Genomic DNA, 16,062 nt, shown 5'->3' on the forward strand with positions numbered 1-16,062 from the left:
TCAAGCAGGCTCCCTGTCGAACCCACAAACTGTAAGATCATGATCTGAGCCTAAATCAAGAGTTGGACACTTAACCGACTGAGATACCCAGAAGCCCCAGAGTTTACATTTTCATAAATGTTTCTTTCTGCCTGTGGCCCAGAGCCGTGGTGCCATATGTGTGTAGTCTCTGCCAGTGGCCACTTTCAGATGGGGTCAGCACTTACCCGCAGACTTGCAGCTTCTGTGGTCCTCACGGTCTTGGACACGGCCCGGAGGAGCTGTTGAGCATTTTCCAGCAGGAGCTCTTCAGAGGACCTGCTTCTTGCCAGAGAGGCCTTTACACTTGAGAGTTTACAGGAAGAAAGCAGACAATGTTACACCAGGGAAGAGATGCCGTCTCAAATAAATACTGGAAGGTTCTACAATGTGAGACTCTTCCAGAACGCTGGGATGCATTTACAGTGACTACTCTGGGGAAAAAAAAAATGTTCCGAAGGCAAATGTAACATTTTTAAAATAAAATTTATGTTTTAGTACTAAGAAAGTATGAATTGGACAGTATCTACAAATTAACAAGAAGTATGTTTTTAAAGAAAATAACTGAAGAGACGTGGCAGAACAAATGCCAACATCCATGTATGAGAAAGGCAACAAGAAATTTTGCATACAATTGTATTCAGGACTTAATAGTTCTCAGGGTGCCAGGGTGGCTCAGTCGGTTAAGTGTCCGACTTCAGTTCAGGTCATGGTCTCATGGTTGGTCCTGAGTTTGAGCCCCACATCAGGCTCTGTGCTGACAGCTGGGAGCCTGGAGACTCCTTCAGATTCTGTGTCTCCCTCTTTCTCTGCCCCTCCCCTGCTCATGCTCTGTCTCTGTCTCTGTCTCTCTAAATAAGTAAACATTAAAAATTAAAAAAAAAAAAAAAAAAAAAAAGAAACCATTCTACTCAAAGATCAGACCAGTACCTCCTAATTAAATTATACACCTCAATGATATTTGTTTTATAGTGAATATAACTGGATTTAGTTATACAAGTTGTTTCCTACAAAGGTAAATAAAGATGTTGTGAAATTCACCTCCTTTAAAGGATTGAGAGCTTGATAAATATACCTGTATTAATCATGTCTTTTTATTTTCTGTATTCCTGATGCGTTGACATTTTAGGACCTTACTGACATTGGAAAGACCGCCCCTGTGGCGTTAGCCGCTTCTTAGAGAGTCAGTAAACGACTCCTGGCACTTATACCTACAAACTAGCCATGCAAAGCCCTGTCTTGAATACCTCCTTTGTGGAGCTCTTACCCTTGGGGCCATAGCCCTGCCCCAGGGCTAGGTACCAGACAACTAGAGATAATCTCCATACTCCAGGGCTCATTGAAAATATTCAATCCAGTCTATCGGAAATCTGTTTGCCTGCTTCCCCTGCCATGCCCATTCCTTCCCACGAAAACTCCAGTAAAGGCCCTCGTCAGGTTTCCCCTTTGCTCCCTCTGCTTTTTGACCAACTCTGGCACTTTCCTGTGTGGTCCTGTATGGCATGCTATGCCTCCTGTTCCTAGGAATCTTCTTCCTCTAAGAAAGTCCTTTCCACATTTGCAGGTGTTACCATACCTGATTGAAACAAATCCCAGGTACCCTTATAACATGACCCATAACTGAAATGCTAACATTAACTGCAGTTCCTGTGTCCTAAGCAGTAAAGTTTGAGTAGCTATCCTTGAGATGATTATATACCTGAAATATTATTTCCTAGAGAAGAGTAGCCACATTTTATTTTTATATAATTATTTAAAAAATTTATATACCCTGGTCTTAGCAATGTTATTTTTATGCCTCACAGTGACTGATAATAGTTTTAGCTATCAAGCTTTCCCATAATATAAGAATATTACAAATACAGGAGGTACCTGGATGGCTCAGTCAATTGAGCATCTGACTCTTGGTTTTGGCTCAGGTCATGATCTCATGGTTCGTGGGTTTGAGTGTCAGGCCCAGTGTCAGGCTCTGGGTTGACAGCATGGAACCTGCTTGGGATTTTCTCCCTCCCTCCCTCTCTCTCTCTCTGCCCTCTTCCCCCCAAAATAAATAAATAAACTTAAAAAAAGAATATTGGGGCACCTGGGTGGCTTAGTCGGTTAAGTGTCCGACTTCAGCTCAGGTTATGATCTCATGGCTCGTGAGTTCGAGTCCCATATCAGGCTCTGTGCTGACAGCTCAGAGCATGGAGCCTGCTTCAGATTCTCTCTCTATCTCTCTCTCTCTCTCTCTCTCTCTCTCTCTCTGCCCATCCCCCACTCACACTCTGTCTCTCACTATCTCCCAAAAATGAATAAATGTTAAAAAATAAAAATTAAAAAAAAGAATATTATGAATACAAGTTTGTTACTGACAAATGTGCCAATGCAGGTATCAGGAGACTCAGGGTGAAATGAAACCATTCCATGCTGCCATTATGATGTTCTATATTACCAACACAAAAGCTGTTATAAGGAGACAATTAATAAAAACTGCTCAACTCCAAAGTCTGAGCACATTAAATGAATAAATCTTAATGTAAGCCGTGTACTGGTATAGTTTTTCTTAGGCCGATTACATTCATGGCGCTTTCACTTTGTAATTAATGTATTTTTAGATAACTGATGTTTTGGTTAAATATGCCTAGTATAAAAACAAATAAAAGAACTAATGGTCAAAATTTAACTGTGGTTATAAAGTAGAGATCAGGCATTTACGTTTGCAGATGAAACTCTGATGTGATGTGAGGGCGTAGGACCGCTGGAGCAGGCGCACAGCACTGTGAAGCAAGGGGAGCCTTGAAGGGGAACAGAAGTCCTGATGTATTTGGGTTTTAAACATCCCTTATGGTTACTTTATGTTCACACCTCCTCAGGAACTAGTTTTCCATGTTCAATCTTTTTTTTCCTTTCTTATGTATATTACCAGATCTAATATTTTTGAGATAAAGGGAGAAATGACAGTGGCTAAAAATGTATTTTTTTTGTCCTCTGTAATACTTCTCTATATTTTCAACATTTGTTTAGTATCCTCAACATAAATGTAGGCTCCTGAAGGAAATATTTTTAAAAGTATACACAAAGAAAAAGAAAAAGAACTGCCTAAGCCCTCCCTCTGGCTCTTGAGAAAGCAGAGCACAGCAGTCACAACCAAAACCGTTTCCTACCTGGAGATGATGCGGAGCTGGCTGCTCATTGTTTGAATCTGGTCTACCACACACAAAAGCTCCTGGGAACATCTTTGATCTATGCAGTTCTTGGCGATGATGCGGATAAGTCTGGCGAAGTTTTGTCCAGAAGTCGCGATTTTCCTAGCAGAGGTAATGAGCTGATCTTTGGTCTGTATCAAAGAGATGAAAGTCAGAAGTAGGTAAAGCCCTCACAGGTTTTCCAGAAGAAATCAGTGGCAAATCGTAAAGCATCCCAAACTTGCCTAGCACAATGTACTTCAGCCCCAGAGCGAACGTGTCTTAGCTTGGTCTAAAACCATAAGCTCTCGAACCTCCTCCACAGACTTCAAGACCAGCCACTCAGATGCTTACTCTCCTGAAAGCCAGCAGAATGAAGACGTCCACGCCCTTGCTTCTGTGGGGGAACTGCTGAAGGGAAAGCAGCCCAGCCTCCTGTTCGTGATCTAGCCCTTTTCCCATGGGGGCTGTGGCCTGCACTGGCTCAGGGTTAGTTTTCAGCAGGCCTAGGGCAGAAATGGGGCCCCTAAGAAGGTCCAGGTATGGGGAACATCCAGGTTGAAGGTGATCTTGGCTGCAACAAAGGTGCAAAGGTACGTGTAGACTACAGCTACACGTACAGCTTCTTAGATGGGAAGTGATCCTTAATGGGTGACAGAAAACAGCACCTTTTATCCAAATAAAATCTTAAACATAATGGTGTATGTTGAGGCAACTAATATAGATAAAAGACAGTCACAGACAAGCTCTTTGCGTCCACTCGCTCTCTCAATGTGCTAAGTGTGGGTTTGATGGCCTGATTTCAGAATCACTGGTCTTTAGGATGAGAATGAAAAAGAATAATAAAAGAATCTGGTAGGGAAGGGTGAGAGACCCCCCCCAGGCTGGACAATGACTAAGGAATGCCTTTGTCCTCTGCTGGCCCACAGAAGATGTTCCACAAGTTTTTGTTGAGCAAACGAAGATGTGAGATGCCATGAAACTGTTGTGGCAAGTCTGCCATGAGATCACCTCCATGTGGGAAGGGCAAGGGCTCCCCTGAAGAGGTCTCAGAGATGCGAGTAACCACATGAGAGTAAGCGTATGCAGACCTCCACCATGAAAGGAAGTGTTTACCTTTTCTGTCTCTTCAAGGGACCCCGTCTTCCAATTTTCCCACCTCCCTCCTCATCTGAGCTGAAGAGCTCCAGCTCTGAGCTGAAGAGCTGCTGGCATGGTGGGTTCTAGATTAATGTCATGGGATCTGACGTTCTGCTTCAGGAAACCTTACGTCCCCCACCCCTGTGCTGCCAGTTTCCCCCTCACCAGCTATTTTATTTATTTATTTATTTATTTTTTAATTTAAAAAAAATTTTTTTTAACATTTATTTATTTTTGAGACAGAGAGAGACACAGCATGAACGGGGGAGGGGCAGAGAGAGAGGGAGACACAGAATCAGAAGCAGGCTCCAGGCTCTGAGCCATCAGCCCAGAGCCCGATGCAGGGCTCGAACCCACAGACCGCGAGATCGTGACCCGGGCTGAAGTTGGACGCCTAACCGACTGAGCCACCCAGGCACCCCTCACCAGCTATTTTAAATTCTTTTCTCTGTTTGACTTTGGTTGTTAAAATCTGGGAGGTATTAACATTGAGATTTGGGAGGTTTGTGGGAGAATTCTGCAGAGGCACTTCATCTTACCAGGCACTAGCCTCACTGTTAAAAATTATCATTTGAGGTGCCAGATGACTCAGTCAGTTAAGTGGCCGACTCTTGATTTCAGCTCAGGTCATGATCTCACGGTTTGTGAGATGAGCCCTGTCACTGTCAGTGCAGAGCCTGCTTGGGATTCCCTCTCTCCCTCTCTTCCTGCCCTCCCCCCACTTATGCTCACTCGAAACAAACAAACATTTTAAAATTATCATTTGATTTTTCTTTTGGCATTTCCCCTTATGTGTGCATTTCCCCAGGGAACACTCCATGGGGGAGAGGATTAGTATATTCCTGGGCCCTCAGCCACACAGCACCACCAGCACCCAAGTCCTATATAAATTAGAATACCTGAGATGTTTGGAAAGAAAATGGGAGTTGGCAGGAAGTAACCACTGCCCGTTGTGATGTAACGACCCTGTGAGAAAGGGACTGTTTCAGCTGGGCAGGGCAATGAAAGGTCTGGGCCTTGGGTGTGGTGGCTGCTGGGTTTGAATCAGGAAGAGGACTAAAGAGAGTTAGAACGGCCACACAGCACTGCAGGTGGTCTCCAAAAGCCAGTGGAAAGCCACCCCCTCCCCCTCTAGGCTGCGCAGGCCCTGAATGGCTATCCATCAGGGGGGTGCCGCTCTGTTATTTCCATTTGGGGGAATTTTTAAGACTCTAAATAGCTCCCTTCAGCTCATCCTTCTGGGGATATGAATGAGTCCTTGGTTTTACTGAATTGCAGTTTCCGGCAAATTACCTTCCCTGGTGCCGTAAGACCAAGATTTAGTGACTGAGCACAAAAGAAGAGGGAGAAAGAGAAGTGAACTCTAGGACACACCCAGACAGAGGAAGAAGACAGCACATTAGAATGCTACAATCCCACTAGTCCACAGTGTGGTCTTTCTTTTCTGGGAGCTGCCCTGCCTGGCCTGGCCCACCTCCTGCAGGGCAGCAGTCGGGGGCTTCTCTTCCCCCAGGGTACCCAGCCCTGCCACCACGGCTGCCCGCTGAAGGCCAAGTACCAAGACGGGTCCTCTCCTCCTCAGACTCTGAGCCATCAGGAGCACCTCTGTAGCCATCTCGCGGGTAATCTGGATGATCCTGCTCCCCCCTTCCACGCCGCCATCCTCCGGGAGCAGCTGGTCCGGCTCAGGGCCCAGCCAGGCCAGTGGGCCTGTGGAGCCAGGTGCTGGGCTGTGCGGCTGCTCCTGCCAAAGGACAGGGTACAGCTAATGAGACTCCAGATGCTCAGGCCTTGAAACTCCTGTGCTGCTATCAAGGGCCCTCTCGCCACTTTTTGAAGAAGGGTGGGCGGAGCGCCTGTGTGGCCCAGTCGGTTAAACGTCAGACTTCAGCTCAGGTCATGATCCCATGGTTCGTGAGTTCAAGACCCAAATCGGGCTCCCTGCTGTCAGCGCAGAGCCCGCTTCAGATCCTCTGTCCCCATCTCTCGGCCCCTCCCCCACTCATGCAGTCTCTCAAAAATAAATAAACATTAAAAAAAAGAAGAGTGGGAGTCAAGAGGTCCCTCCCACCCTGCTGATTCCCCACATGCTGGCAGCTCCAGGCAGTTTACTCCACGTGGGTAGGGAAACAGTGAATCCCTATTCCTCCAGGCTCTGTTCATCCAGAAACCTGGCATGCTGGGATCCCAGTACGGTTCAAATACCACCTGTCCTCTCCTTCTGTCAAGTTTTAGGCCTTACATGGGAGAATTTACAGCTTCTTGAGGAAATGCAGGAATCCTTGAATGTTCTAACTTTGGGACCCAGACGCTTTCTCACCAATCATTCTACATGAAAGCACTTCACAGTTCTGATATGAATACTTAGGAATTCTCTCCCATGGACTTCCTTGTTAATTTTCTAGTGAGAAAGAGAGGTACCGCTGGCACCCAGAAGTGGGCAGGGCATTCAGCACTAGGCCTGGTGATTTTTTTATTGGACCAGGTGATTTTTTTTATTGGACCCTTCGTGGAGCCTCCCCTAAGCCTTTTCCAGACTCTGGAATTGAGACAAGTTGTTCTGGCTTGGAGGCAAATCCAATAGCAGAGGATCAAGAGTGGCCTTGATTTCTCTCTGCCTCGTCTGTCAGATCCTGAGCTCCTTAGGGCAAGGGCTGTGCCCTGGGTGCAGGTGGGAAGGGAAAAGAGTGGGAGGGACCTTGGGCCTGCCCCCAGCCCTGCTTTTTCTCCAGTCCCCCAGTGCAGCATACTAATGCCTCAGAAGGGATATAACTGTTAGGTGTCACTGTTGGAAAGGTGTGAAGTCTTGAACATGATAATAAATTCTATCGAAATTGGGAGATACAAGTTCTGAGCCTGATGCAGGCCCCACAAGCAAGATCCTGACCTGAGCCAAAGTCAGAGGCTCGACAGACTGAGCCACCCAGACGCCCCTCTGTGCTTGTGCGTATTGAGGCGTCATCTGGCTTCGCTATCCTTTCTTGTTGCTTCTTCAATTTAATAATTCCCTGCCTCTTCAAAACTGTTCATCAGCCTTCTGTTAGGCGGGTTGGGAATCTGAGGCAAGAGGCCTTAGGCTGTAGGGAAAAAGGCACTGTGTCTGCTCTCCTCCCAACTACTTTGGGAAGAGGGTCCCCTCTCATAGTAATGACACTTCAGGGAGAAAAAGGAAGAGCAAGGGGGTGGGGGCACATGGTCTGATGGGCTTTGTGTTGGGAGAAGGCCCAGGGAAGGGTTTGGGAGGGTCCATGCAGCCAAGCATGAGGTCATGGAGGGGATAGATCGAGTGGTGAATAAAATGCTGGGCTGAGCACGCTTGCTAGGGAATTTCTTGGGCACTGCCAACCTACTTTGGTGATAGCCGGTATAAGTAAATCAGATGTTTGGGCTCCACAATGGCTGACTGTCCTGTCCGGTGCCTTAGAAGGAAATGACTATGTGTGGAAGGTGTTCAACAGACCCAGCGCCCTTCTAATAAATCTTTCTTTTTGCCTGCACTGCTTCCTGCTGGATCCCCGCCATTTGCAAACAAAAGAACCCTGATTGGGACAGGGAGGTAACATCACACTGGTGCAGGCAGCATGAAGCAGCCTGACCCACAGGAGAGGTACTGTCGGTCACAGCAAAGGGGGACCATTTCCAGTTGGGCCAACAGGGAAAAACTTCACATAAGTCAGTAATTATAGCCACTACTTAGAGGACCCTTCCTATGTGCCAGACAAGTGCGAATATTTTACATGGAAGCTTTTATTAACTCTCTGCCAGAAGAGTATCAATATTCCCATTTTCTAGACTAGAATCTTGAAGGCCAACGTAGCTAAGAAGCTTCACTGAGGTCTCAGAGCTAGGAAATGCCAGAGGCAGGCACAGCCCAGGCAGTCTGATTCCTGATCTCAGGCTCTCAAAGGCTGTACTGTGCTGCCTGCCAGATGTGAATTACACACGTGGGCACCAAGACAGCTTTTTCTGGAACTTGGCAGTGGCCTTTGGTTACTAGAAAGAGGGCGGTGGTGGGGGAGAAGGAAAGATGCTGGCAGTCCTACCGTGTCCAGGTCTGCTGCAATTGTCCCAGTGACGTCTGGGTCCACAGTACAGGCCCCCCCTGAGTTCCCTGGGGTGTCTTTTGGGGCAGCACCCTGAGAATCCACACTGACCACTGCAACAGCTCCTGAGGCACCCTCCTCACAGTGGAGCTGGGGCTGGGCAGAGGCCTGTTCATCCCTGGGCTTCATCACTGCCATCTCGTCACTGAGCTTCAGGCACTGGGCCAAGAGTGCCCAGGCCTTGGTGTGACCACCTTTCCAGGCCTGGAGCTGGGCCATGGCATGATGGGCTTTGGCTGCCCACTCCCACTGAAGCCAGTCCAGGGTGTGCATTCTCCACTCCTCTGAGTGTTCTTGGAGCACTGGGACCCTCTGGGCCACCTCCTGGGTGAGGACAAAAATGCTCTCCAGAGCCCTAAGAAGGTCCTCCTGGCAGGGCCCAGACTCTTGACTTCCTGCCACAATTCCCTGTGCAGCTTGGATACCAGACACCATTCTTTCCAGGGAGCTTTCTGGCCTGGCCTGAGGTTCTTTACAGACAGAGAGCCTTGGATAGAAGGCATCTTGGAAGACATGTTCATAGTCTGCGTTGATGATGCTGAGGTGGCCAGTGAGGGCCTTGGCTTGAAAGGAGAGCTCCAAGCAGAGGAGTTCAAAGCGTGTGGACAGACTGGGAGATGGTTTGGGGGAGGAGGCCAGGATCTGTGCCACATCCAGCAGAGCATCTGTGAGCACATGGATTTCCCTGCACAAAAATGAGACCTCACATTTTATCTGCGCGTCCCCACACAGGAGGCCAGACAGCCTGGCAGCCTCTAGTAGCCTCTGAGAAACAGCTGCTGCCTGGGCCAACTCTTCCTGCAGTCCCTGCTGGTCCTTCACGGCCCGCCGCAGGGGCAGTAAGAACAGGCCTTGTCTCCTGCTGAGTCTCTCCATGCACTGGAGCAGGTCTTGGACAGCCACTGACCATCGAAGGCACCCATCCTCAAAGCTCTCGTCCCATGACGCAGGGGCTTGGAGGCTATCGAAAACCAGAACCGTGTCCAACAGCTGTTTAGCATGGGTCTCCACCTCCTCCAATCTGCCTTGCATTTGTAAAAGTGCTTCTGGATGCCCAGCTGAGTCAGGGTCCTTCTTACCCCAATCCACAGGCTCACTTTTGGCTGCTAGTTGAACCATTGAGGCCAAATTCTGCTGCAGCTCCATGAACACTGCCATGTTCCCTAGAAGATCACCTGCTGGGTTGTGACAAAAGAGCTGTTGACACAGAGGGTACCAGTCACCAGCCCTGGCTACCAAGCCCTGCCCGGTTTCCCTGGGTCTCCCAGACAGCTGGAGAGCCACTTCCGGAAGCCCACCGGTTCTAGCAGTCGTGCAAGGTTCTATCTCTGTTCCTAGGTCAACAATAGAAGGTGTTAGTGTTGGGATTTCTTGGAGTCCAGGCATCCCCTCTGACCCCAGCGGTCCCTCCCCAGCCAAGGCCTCTTGAGCTGCATCCACAGCGGCGTTTTGTTCCTGCAGGTTGGTGCTAGCTGTGGTCACTGCCTGGTGGCTCTGGCTCTCTACAGCAACGATGAATTTGCTGATGGCTGGTAGTGGAGGGTCCCCACTCTGTAGATGCATGTCAGGAATCAAAGGGTGGGAAAGATTGTTCCTCAGTGGATAGGAGATGCCTGAATTGCTTTCCCCCAACCCAGGTTCTCCCTGGTGTTCCAGTGCAGGAGTTGTGGAGTCCTGGAGGCTGGGGAGAATAAAATAAGGTTGTTCCTTAGCAGTGTCAAACCTTTGGACTTGGTTCCGAAGCGGGCTGAGGATATCTGGGTGGTTAGTCCCATCCAGCCCTTCTTGGATGCTCTGGGCTGAACAAATCAGATGTTTTGCCATGGTTAAAAATACCTCTGTGTCCTGAGCACTATGCCCACCCAAACAGCACTCAGCAGCTGCACTCAGGAACAGGGAAGACTGCTCCAGCTGCTGGATCAAGACTCTCAGGCCATTCCGGAAAATGGGATCTCGATCTTGGTCCACATACCTGCTCATCACCTGCACTATGTGAGTGGCCCGACCCTGTAAATATGCCACAAGTTGGGGAAAGTCTCTGGAATCTCCCTTTCTCAAAGCCCATCTAAAGAAGTCCAAGTGCTTGGTCATTTCTTGAATGGACACACTCAGGAACTCAGGAATATTGAGAACATCATCAAAACATGCCAGCAGGCCTTCTGATGCCCTGGTCCATGCCTGAAGCAGGGCCTGCAAGACAGCTGGGCTCCAGTCCAGACCAGATCCTTGGGGACTTTGTGAGAAAAGTTGCTGCACTCTGACCACAAGCCCCCAAAGGCCTGCCATGGTGACCTCCATGTCTTTGCCAGTTTGTTGTCGAGGGCAGCAAACCAAGACCAAGTGAGCCACTCTGAGCATCTGCTTGGCCTGGTCACGGAAAGCAGCAAGGAAAAGCTGGAGATTCTTTGGCAAGGCCTGGCCATCGCACGGGGAGCTGACTGGGCGAGTGGCCAAGGCGGCCTGGACCAGTCGTTGAAGAGGGCTTTGCGTGTCAGTGAACGTGTCCAGGATCTGGTGCAGCAGCCCAGAGCAGACTCCTTGGTACAGGGCCTCAGTGGCGGCCTGCAGCTCCGCACACTCCTGCCCGGGTTCCAGGCTCCCGAAGGCCCGGCCTTCTCCCGGATGCCTGTCGATCCGACCCAGGCGCCCGGCGCTCCGCAGCTCCAGCAGCTGGCCGCAGCGGGCCACTAGGCGCAGCCTCTCTGGCGGTGCGGAGCAGGCGGCCAGACGCATGCAGTGCCACACTATGGCCGCCAACAGGGCGTCTAGAGGGCCGCCGCGCATGCGCTCGTGCCCGGGCGCCGACAGAAGCTCGCGCAGCCGCCGCAGGCGCCAGGTGAGCGCGCCGGTCTGGGCGCTGGCCGCTGGGGCCGCGGCGCTGGGCTCCAGCTGCGCCAGCAGCTCGCCTAGGGTCTTCCTGGTCTGGGCCAAAGTGTGGCGCTGGGAAGCGGCCAGCTGCGGGTCACAAGGGCGCTGCAGGTGGCCGCGGGCGGCCTCGAGCAGCGCGGGGACACAGCCCCGCAGCAGGCGGCCGGCGTGGTCCAAGCGCTCCCCGGGCCCGCGCGCAGTCAGGCGGCCCAGGCGTAGCAGCGAGGCGGCCAGGTCCGCGAAGGGGCCGCGCAGCGAGGCCGCGTCGTCCGCGTCCTCCAGCGCGTCCAGGTAGGTCAGGCACCAACCCGCCGCCCGCACTATCTTCCTCGCCATCGCCGCGTCTTCTAGGAGCAGGACCTGTATGGGCAGCCAGGGGAAGAGAAGCTTGAAAATGCTGGCATGTTCCTGGAGCGATAGCAGAAGCAACGGCAGCTGCTTTCCCTCCCCACCCCCTCCACTCCCCCCAGCCCCCTCACCCCCTGCCACCCCCTTCACCCCATCAACCTCCTCACCCCATGTTTTACAAACATCCCAAGGCTAAATAGTATAGAATGTCAGGGCCAAAACAAAACAAGTCATCTAGGAGCGATGTTTAAGGAAAATATTTGGCCTAACTGAAAACGTGAGGCTTCCTAAATTTGACCCACATTTAATGTGGGGTCCAACTTGGTTTTGGATTGAGTATCTCCAGGTCAGAAGAGGTACAACCAACTGTCTTATTTGGGAACCCACGTGTTACCACAAAGTGTTCAGGAAGGATTTACTATTTGGATGAGGATGATGGAGGCTGGAAAGATGGCCTGTCCAGGAAGTGACTCTGAGAATCTTTCCTAGCCTGATTCTGCCCCTCCTGGATGGCTCTATTCATCCCCTGCAACAGAGCTGGCACCCAAACACTTCCAAGACCCTCCCTTCTTCCCCTCTGCTACTCCCATCAGCAGGTGCCAAAGCCCTATGGCTTTGCCTCTCTATGGGCTTTGTCCCCATTTCCAATCTCACTTTAATGAGGATCTGTTCAGTTGCCAACACTCCTCATCCCCCCCCCCCCCACACACACACCCCACACAACAATAATCCACATTATGAAAGCTTTAATGATGAATGCTGATAATACTGTGATAATATTATATAGATCCTAACAGGGAACAATGCCCCAACCTAAAAGAGTTGTGCCATATGGTGGAATGTTAGGAAAATGGGGAGTCTTGGGAGGCCAACAGGCTGGTCTAGCCTCGGGAGATCCTAACAGCAGAGGTTTCACTTTGGAGCCGGGTTTGCCAAATAGGTTGAGACCTGCAGAGGTTTCAGCAAATGTTCCCCCACAGCTCCTGGCCAAGGGCAAGGTGAAAAGTGAGTCCCTCATTGATACCTTCTTATTAGGGGGTTGATTGCCAAGTGTGGGGATGAGGTGCCACACATGGGTTTAAGACCACAGACCCTAGGGGCGCCTCAGTGGCTCAGTCAGCTAAGCATTTGACTTTGGCTCAGGTCATGAACTTGTGGTTCATGAGTTCAATCCCAGCATCGGGCTCTGTGCTGACAGCTCAGAGCCCGGAGCCTGCTTTGGATTCTGTGTCTCCTTCTCTCTCTGTTCCTTCCCAGCTCACACTCTTGTCTCTCTCTGTCTCAAAAATAAAGATTTTTAAGAAAAAAATTTTTTAAAGACCCTAATTTAGTAGCTCCCCATGGCAGCTTCCACACTTAGCATTTATTAAATTGGTAATGAACTCTGTGCTGTGATCCTGCCGGAAGCTTGGGCAGAGGTCTCTCTCTGCAGGGGCATCCACTGTGGGAATGACTTGCCCCATCCATGCTTCCCAGCAATGAGCTATGTCCAACCCACCAGCTAGCCAGTCTGATATCAGCCTCACCTTTGTGGTGTCCACCAGGATCTGCTGAGCTGTAGTCACTAGCTCCTCCTGGTGGCTTTGACATCCCGGCTGAAGATGGAGCTTCTGAGCCACCAGCACGATGTTCCTCCCAGACAGGACCAGAGACTCAGCAGTAGGCCTCATTTCCTCCCAGAGCCACTCCTCCTCAGAGTCTCCTGCCAGCCTGGACAGACACATCTCTAGTCAGAATTGCCAACATACAGTGACACAAAAAAATATACCCATAAGGAAGTTATGATACATAGAATTTAGAGTACTATGAAGCCCTTAAACTGGTGACGTAGGTCTGTATTTATGGTGATAGAAGCCTCTCCAAGACATAGTGTTGAGTAAATAAAACCAAATTATAGAATGGCATGCATGGCAAGATGTGATTTGTTTTCAGTTATGTACAGATCTACATAGAGAACTCTCTCTCTAGAAGGAAAATCATCAAACTGTGTTTTTTTTCTTGGCATGTAAAAATATGCTTAATTACTTTTTGAATTGCTCTCATTTTCTCTGCTGCTGCAATGAACATGTATAAATACTACAAAAGAAAAAAAAGCCTCTTTTTGTAAGAAAGAAATATCTAGAATGTCATTTCAATCCATGTTATCAAGAGGAGAGATTTGCATAACACAGATGTCCACAGCAACTGTCTTCATGTGATGGAAACATTTGTCTCTCAAGAGTAATCCCCAGTCATGCAAAACAAAACAAGAAAAGTCCTCTGCTCCCTTATGATTATCCTTTGGAAAGGAGGCTGAGCTCTGTGCCTTTGGAATTGCAGGCTGAGAAGACACAGGAGTGCCAGCTGGAGTAATCACTGAGAAGCTCCTCTCAGCTTTTGGTCCCTTATCTAGTGGCAGCCAGTTTCAAAGCCCCTCATCCCAGCCGGCTCCCAACATCCCAGCTACCCTCATGTGAAATATCCCTTGAGTTCCCAGTACACAGAATCACACAAACCAAACGACCCCACATGGCAAAATGCTGACACACCAGGGGTAAAGGGAAGAGGGAAGGAATGTATGACAGCTGCCTCCCTCCCTTACTTTATGTTTAATTCCTCTTGGAGAATTTGCACATCAGCTGCAGTGGACGTGCCCGTAAATATGACCTGCCACATCCTGGCAGCTGCTCAGTGGCAGAACTGGGACTTCCACCCACGCAGCTGGACTTCCTGGGTTTTCTCATTTCTCAGTGTTAAAAGGAGGGGAGAGGGGCACCTGGGTGGCTCAGTAGGTTAAGCATCTGACTTGGGCTTGGGTCATGGTCTTGAGATTCGTAGGTTCGAGCCCTGCATCAGGCTCTGTGCTACAGTGTGGAGCCTGCTTGGGATTCTCTCTCTCCCTCTCTCTCTCTCTGCCCCTCCCCCACTTGCACTCTGTTTCTTTCAAAATAAATAAACTTAAAAAAAAAAAAAAAAGGAGGGGCGCCTGGGTGGCTCAGTCGGTTAAGCGGCCAGCTTCGGCTCAGGTCATGATCTCGCGGTCCGTGAGTTCGAGCCCCACGTCGGGCTCTGTGCTGACAGCTCAGAGCCTGGAGCCTGTTTCGGATTCTGTGTCTCCCTCTCTCTGACCCTCCCCCATTCATGCTCTGTCTCTCTCTGTCTCAAAAAATAAATAAACGTTAAAAAAATTAAAAAAAAAAAAAAGGACGGGAGAGAAAACTCTCAAGGATCAGGGCTGTATATGTGAAAGGAGGCTGTGGAGTCCTGTGTTAAGGCGATTCAAATGACTATGCCCTAATAGGACCTTGAGTACAGATGCTTCATACAGAGAATGTCAGCAGACACCCCATGGTGACCTGCTGGACTTCCCCACGCTCCTCCCTCTTCCTTGAGACTTGTGAGACATTCTTCTGTCCTTCCCTTGCCCCTCACTCCCATCCCTGCTTTCAGATTTGGCTGAGATATTTAATGTTATTCATTTGAAGCTACCATTGGAATTTCCCTCAGCATTGTATCTTCTCTTCCTAGAATTTTGACTATTAAGCATTCCAAGATATTGCCCTGTACAAAGGTGTTTTCTTCTTCATCTTCCCTTACCTTGAGGTCTGGTTTCTGCTTGTGGGTTAGTGTTGTTTATCCTTATTTTCCTTGATCTTCTTGGTTTTTGCAGTTGGGGTACATGGTGGTAAGAGTGACTACATCCTTGCACATCTGCACTATATACATCCTTCCTATGCTCAGGGGAGCGGAATGATAAGTGGCCATTCTATCTGACGTGACTTTCCTCTTGGCCGCCCACAGACCCGATTCCAGCACCTGCTGGCCTCCAGAGTTACAAGTGTGAAATCCAAATACCAGTCCAATTGATTTTCCTTTGTAAGTAATTCATTTTTCTTGTGTCTGAAAGCACTTAGAGTTCAGGAATTTTGACATGTTTTATGTGTATCTTTTCTCCTCAGCCTCACCAAGAACCACAGGGGAGCAGTTTTTGTGTACAGACTTGGGTCATTAATAGGCTCAGGGAAATCTTCTTCCATCATTTGTTTAATTACGTCCTCTCCTCAATTTCTTCATTTTTATCCTTCTAGGAGCCCCATTATTTGCAAAATGGGTCTCCTGGATCTGTCCTCCAATTCTACTATTTTTTTTCTTTAAAAAAATTTTATTTATTTATTATGAGAGAGAGAGAGTACAAAGTGGGGAGGGTCAAAGAGAAGGAGAGACAGAATCCCAAGCAGGCTCCACACCATCAGCACCAAGCCCAATGCAGGGCCTGAAATCATGAACCTCGAGATCATGACCTGAGCTGAGGTCAAGAGTCTGACGCTTAACTGACTGTGCCACCCCTGTTTGTTGTTGTTGTTGTTGTTGTTGTTTTCATGCATGATTTCTATCTTTCTGCTTTTACTCTCTGGTTTGAATTGTATTATTGATGATCT

The 16,062-nt window shown here is 49.1% G+C and overlaps 1 protein-coding gene across 3 annotated transcripts in view; it reads right to left on the reverse strand.

Moving 5' to 3' along the window:
* The window catches only part of LOC132692451 (uncharacterized), a 37,049-nt gene that overhangs the window by 1,683 nt on the left and 19,304 nt on the right, over nt 1-16,062 (reverse strand). For 2 of the 3 annotated variants that reach the window (XM_078444720.1, XM_060654906.2), the window contains 5 exons: nt 13,171-13,354; nt 8,369-11,656; nt 5,884-6,069; nt 3,165-3,337; nt 207-324 (listed from right to left, as the gene is read on the reverse strand). In XM_078444720.1, coding sequence (XP_078300846.1) covers nt 207-324; nt 3,165-3,337; nt 5,884-6,069; nt 8,369-11,656; nt 13,171-13,354 — 3,949 coding nt within the window. The remainder of the gene's footprint in view (nt 1-206; nt 325-3,164; nt 3,338-5,883; nt 6,070-8,368; nt 11,657-13,170; nt 13,355-16,062) is intronic. The other variant, XM_060654913.2, reaches the window with a different exon arrangement.

The sequence above is a fragment of the Panthera onca genome, chromosome A3 (assembly GCF_046562875.1).
Source record: "Panthera onca isolate mPanOnc1 chromosome A3, mPanOnc1 haplotype 2, whole genome shotgun sequence".
In the NCBI taxonomy this organism is placed as follows: Eukaryota; Metazoa; Chordata; class Mammalia; order Carnivora; family Felidae; genus Panthera; species Panthera onca.